Source organism: Anabrus simplex, chromosome 13 (assembly GCF_040414725.1).
Source record: "Anabrus simplex isolate iqAnaSimp1 chromosome 13, ASM4041472v1, whole genome shotgun sequence".
Classification (NCBI taxonomy): Eukaryota; Metazoa; Arthropoda; class Insecta; order Orthoptera; family Tettigoniidae; genus Anabrus; species Anabrus simplex.
This window is the reverse complement of record NC_090277.1, coordinates 50,455,613-50,461,600: the sequence shown is the minus strand read 5'-3', so window position 1 is coordinate 50,461,600 and position 5,988 is coordinate 50,455,613. Positions and strand designations below refer to the sequence as shown.

The 5,988-nt window shown below is 38.3% G+C and overlaps 1 protein-coding gene across 1 annotated transcript; it reads left to right on the top strand.

The window, feature by feature from the left end:
- Positions 1–566: 566 nt before the first annotated feature.
- Positions 567–5,155, top strand: LOC136884866 (larval cuticle protein A2B). The gene is made up of 2 exons (XM_067157157.2): positions 567–610; positions 3,940–5,155. The coding sequence occupies exons 1-2, from the start codon at positions 599–601 to the stop codon at positions 4,453–4,455; spliced, it is 528 nt and encodes a 175-aa protein (XP_067013258.2). The 5' UTR covers positions 567–598; the 3' UTR covers positions 4,456–5,155.
- The last annotated feature ends 833 nt before the right edge of the window (positions 5,156–5,988 follow it).

The following is a 5,988-nucleotide window of genomic DNA, read 5'->3' as shown; positions in this document are numbered from 1 at the left end:
TATTATTATTATTATTATTATTTGTCGGTGTGAAGTGAAGCCAATTGTAAAGGAGAATTAACTAATGGTGAATTACGATGATGAACGCTTCTAGATCTTTTGGATGTGAAATAGTGTTTCCTACCGTGATATTACATTTGATATAGGAAAATGGATCAAACTGAGTAATTTATAGGACAGTCAATTTTCCATTTAAAATTTTTCTCTATATTTTTAATGAATTGAATGTTTTGCTGTTTTTCAAAGACGTGAAATGGAATGAATTTCGTAATAGACTCTGTTTGCGACATTGGCGTCTATTTGTGTAGCCCTGGACATTAAAAACTGTCTCCTAGATGACCAGTGATGAGATTACATAACACAGTACCACATTCCACGAAGATGAATGGATTATATTGTATAGAAGTGAGATGTCCCAATTAAAATTGGATTTTCGCCAGACCTGGGAAGGTGTTTTACTGCGTGGGAACAAGAAGAGTTGTTTCCCAGAGCAAGTTAAAGAGGAAGGCGGTTCAGTATTTATAGTGAGGGATAGTGTAGAGAAGTAGCAGTAGTTCACACAGCATCTCTGAGAGAACAGCCCAGCACTTCTTCAACAATGATGTCTAAGGTGAGGGATTAGTTCAGCGATTAGACTCAGTTCTTACTCGTACTGGACTGAAATAGTGAGTTAATTGGAATTTGTTTAAAATATTTCAACCGGACTTCGCTGCACATGCAAATTACTAAGAGTTTTTAAGAAAACAATTCGATGATAAGTGAATCCTTCTGGATTATGTTAATATTTTCAAACAGGTGAATTAGGACCATGTCGTTCTGAAGATTAAAGGGACAATATTATTCTTCTTCTTCTTCTGCTGGTTCTTCTTCTACTTCTGCTGATTATTCTTCTTCTTATCCTTCTGCAGATTCTTCTTATTCTTCTTCTGATTCTTCTTCTTCTGCGAATGCGTCACTTAGCACCACGCAGAATCAACATTTGTTGAGCTTTCTTCCTTGCCCCAATAGTTCTTAATTTTCTTCGATTGTTTTACTTTCTGTTCCTGTGACCAAGTACGTCCTGTTGGTTTCTTCTCATCTTCCTCAAATCCCCTTGTGTGAACAATTTTCCTGATTACATTTCTATCCTGCAGATTTCGTGATCCTAATTCAGTGAGGTCATTCTCTACTTGCTCGTACAATTTTGATCTCGTGCGTTTGATTTGCAGAAAATTGTGTATTCGATAAGTAAGTCTGGTGTTATTCATTCTTTCTAAATGGCTTGACAATTTAATTATTCGCAGTATCATTGTATCAGTAAGTTTATATATATTTTTTAAAATATATTTCCTAGTTGGATTTGGGGTGATGTATTCCATTTTTAATTCTAATCCCTAAGAGTTTTCTCATGATTTTTCCTTTCTTTAGCCTCTAATTGTTCCATTAAATTTTTATGATGTAAATTGAGTGTTTCTGAAGCATAAAGAGATTCAGGTTTGATCGCTGTTAAGTAATGACGAATTTTACTGTTCGAGGACAAGCATTTCTTGTTATAAACAAAGTTGCTATCCAGTACAGTTACATATTAAGACACTACAAAACTGTAATACATTATTATTATTTCGATTAGGTCATCTTAAAACTACATGAAACAGTTTCTTCATCTTCTTCTTGTCTTTCCAAAATTTCCTCATCCTTTCTCGGTGTCGTTGTTTTCGTTCTTCCGTCCATTTACTTCCTGATTTCTTACTAGCTTTCTCTGGAAATTTATCATCAAATATTTCTCTCCTAAATTCTTTTCGATTTGCAATTTGTTTGGTTTTTTTTAAAAAAAATTGAGTTGTTCAAGATCATCTTCGGCTTCTTTGAAAAATTCTGGTTTAGTTTCTTATTTGCATTGTGTTCAAAAATTTACTTTGTTAATCTCTCTTTGTCCATTCTACACAGGTGACCAAAGAATCTAGATATTCTTTTTCTGAAAGGATGACGTATATTTTTCTGATTACTTGTTCTGCTCTCAATTTGTATATGCCATTCTCCCAAATAGATCCCATAATTTTCCTTAGGATTCCCTTTTCTGTTCTGCGTATTCTTCTATCTGAGAACGTATTACAGTTCTGTAGTGTCTCAATTTAGCTTTCCTGGATTCTGACTTTGTATCTATGTATCGTTGCATGATAAACGTTTTCCATTTTGTGAATTTATTCGTGTCTGTATGCTGTCCTTCCCTACAGCTGTTACTGTTGTTACTTCACCTAAGTATTTCTTGACTCGTTTGCTTTTGGATACTTCAATATTTATTTTTATTTTTATTTGCAATTGCCTTTACGTCCCACCGATACGGATGGGTCTAATGGCGACTATGGGATAGGAAAGGGCTAGGGGTTGGAAGGAAGCGGCCGTAGCATTTGCCTGGTGTGAAAATAGGAAACCACAGAAAACCATTTTCAGAGCTGTCGATGGTGGGAATCGAACCCACTATTTTCAGAATGCAAGCTCACAGCTGCGCGACCCTAACCACACGGCCAACTCGCTCGATACGGAGGATACCAAGGCGATGATAGTTAGACTAGATAAAATAACATAAACTAAACAAGGCCATTAATTATTTCGTGTGCCTATTTCTAGCCGAGTAAGGCAGACCCTCGGATGAGGATAGGCGGTAACTGCGTGTTATTGTTGCGGAAGATAGTGTGATGTGTGAGTTACAGGGATGTTGGGGACAGCACCAAAACCCAGCCCTCGGGCCACTGGAATTAACCAGTGAAGGTTAAAATCTCCGACCCGGCTGGGAATCGAACCCGGGACCCTCTGAACCGAAGGCTAGTACGCTGACCACTCAGCCAACAAGTCGGACAACAGGGCCATTGAATTAGCTGTAAGTAAAGGATTGTGGAATTGGGTAGTTAATTTACAAAGGCTTGCAGAATGAACACGGAAAGGCATAACAGGATTACTTGGTTCGAGAACTGGTGAAGATCCAAAGGAAAGCAGCATGATTTGTTCTGGGTGATTTCTGACGTAAATGTCCTGCTCCATGACTAAATGGTTAGCGTGCTGGTCTTTGGTCACAGCGGTCCCGGGTTCGATTCCCGGCAGGGTCGGGAATTATAACCATCATTGGTTAATTCCGCCGGCACGAGGACTGGGTGTATGTGTCGTCTTCATCATCATTTCATCCTCATCACGACACGCAGGTCGCCTACGGGAGTCAAATCAAAAGACCTGCACCTGGCGAGCCGAACATGTCCTCGGACACTCCCGGCACTAAAAGCCATTTCATTTCTGACATAAGTGTAATGTTACGAAAAAGTTTGGGCTGGGAAGACTTAGGAGTAAGGAGACGGGCTGCTCGACTAAGCAGTACGTTGTGAGCTGTCAGTGGAGACATGACGTGGAATGGCATTAGTAAACGAATAAGCTTGAGTAGAGCTCTTAAAGTTGAGAAAGATCATAATACGATAAAATTAAAGTTCAGCGGGACAAAATGGGGCAAATATTCGTTTATAGGAAGGGGAATTAGGGATTGGAATAATTTACCAAGAGAGATGTTTCATAAATTTCCAAATCATTGAAGAAAAGGCTAGGCAAATCATTGAAAAATGATCTACAGCCACTTGGTTAAGTAAACTCGTGTTTTCGTCCCGAGGTGGTGGAGGCGAGCTGTACGTGCAATTTTAACCACATACCAACCCTCCTGACATTCTCAAATCTGTGACAGTATCGGGAATCGAACACAGTCCTCCGAGTATGGCAGATAATAGCGCTATCCTTTCCGATTCCGAGGTGGACGGCATTCGGACGTACAGCCCTAAATGAAGATAATTGGTGACTGATGATGATGTATTTGTATGTAGTGTTTTTCTTCATGAAGTTGTCTGGTTTCTTTATGTTTTTTGTATGAATAAATGAGTTCAATGCAGGAATAAAGTAGCTACTGTATGTTGTTGTTTTTCCTAGTTTATCATTCTCGCTGCATTGGTGACGATAGCCAGAGGTGGTTTCCTCGGTGCTGTTCCCAGCTTCCGATACATCTCCTCTGCTCCGGCTGTAGCTGCTGCCCCTGAGCCTTATGACGCCAACCCCCAGTACAGCTACGGATACAACGTCCAGGACGCTATAACGGGGGACACCAAGGGCCAGCACGAGACTCGTAACGGAGATGTTGTCCAAGGCAGCTACAGTGTTGTAGATCCTGATGGAACCCGACGTACTGTTGAATACACCGCTGACCCCGTTAATGGATTCAACGCTGTTGTACACCGTGAACCTGTCGCCATTGTCCACAAGGCTCCAGTCATTGCTAAAGTTGCCGCTCCCATTGCTGTAGCTCGCTACGCTCCTGCGCCCGCCCCCATCTTTGCTGCCGCCCCTGCTGTCACCAAGACCGTCATTGCCGCCCCAGCTCCAGCAGCTTATTACAAATCGAGCGCCTCTACCAATTATATAGGCTCCCACGCCAGTTACTCTTACTAAGAAACCAGTATCAATTGTTGGCTGTCAGGAAGCTATGATGGTGCTCCTGTTATGTAATGCTGATACCAGAATATCAGATTATTCGTCTCGTTCTGCTCAACTAAGTATTCCACATAATTGTCAATGATATTTCTTCTACTTATATTCTGCTTACCTTTCATCTTATAAGTATTATATCCTAAAGTTTTCGGAGTTATTTATTATTTATGGTCTACGTGAAATATTTTAAAGGTTATAATTTTGTCGATCTAATTAGTACAGCATTTCTAGGCAGACAAGAATGAAAAACAGAACATAATGGAAAGTTACATGATGTCAAAGAAGCGATTTATCAAAGAAAGATAAAATTCTCAAAGAATCTAGGTGACTTGCTGTAATAATTTAGAGTTATTCGAAAAATAGCTGTTCTTTTAAAACAGAAAAGAATTAAATATCTTCCTCAGTCCATCAGCGCAAGACAGGAAAAATTTCGCCTGTCTACATAAAGGAATGATATTTTGATGGATTCAATTTGGGATTCATTGTTCTGTATCTTACAAAATAGGTTTATATTCAAAATGGGTATGCAGTCCCCTTCCGAATCTGCCTGATTTTCCTACCAATTAACTATGTTATGACTTCTTAAAGAGCATCATTGATTCTGAATTCACCCGTTCTTCCCCTTTATCCTGAAAGCCACCACAAACCTCGCATTGAAACTTGGTACAAAGCGAACAAAAAAATATATTTTTTGTAAATATATTTAATTTTGTATACAATTATTGTAAGCTTTTGTATATAGCAATGAATATGAATTTTACAGAATTCCAATATTGTTTTTCATTTTCATACCTATCTTAAACTATCCGCAAAACTACTGTCCTTTCAAACCTTATAAAGTACGTTTTAGAATTATGGTAATATGTTGGTTATAATATGTTATTACTGACTACCAGTTTTCGCAGCTTAACCCACTTTGAAATTAGAATTAAGTATAAATATTGGACGTGAACTCTGCTGGTAACAACGAGAAACAGCACAAAATAATAAGTCTGTCACATCTTGTCTTTCTTTTCGGCCTTTACATGAAGTAGCGTGCCCAAGGCCGTAGTGTAACGTGTATGGTGTATTATTTTTCTCTTTCTTAACGTGCGTTCGCTTAAAATATTTGACCTCATTGTATTATATGACAAGAAAAGATGTTTTATTTATCCTGGCAAAGTTGAGGATGTACTTCCCTTCATACACATAACCAGTCTTAACTTAGAACACACTTAACTACTACTTTTAAATTATGTAAATGATAGTAATAAGATAAACCTAGTGATATGAAGATAAAATCATATTATATATGTAAAACACACACTGTACTTACATAACAAATGTATGAATATTAAACTCGAGTCGATGTAAATGTTTAAGCCCGTATTAACTTTAACTGTTATCTTAGATTTCCAAAATTCGGATAATGTCATTATCTCTGATAACGCTCACTTCTTTACTATACGCGAACCATTTCTTGATACGTGAACTCCCTAGTGCTGAATCCGTAGA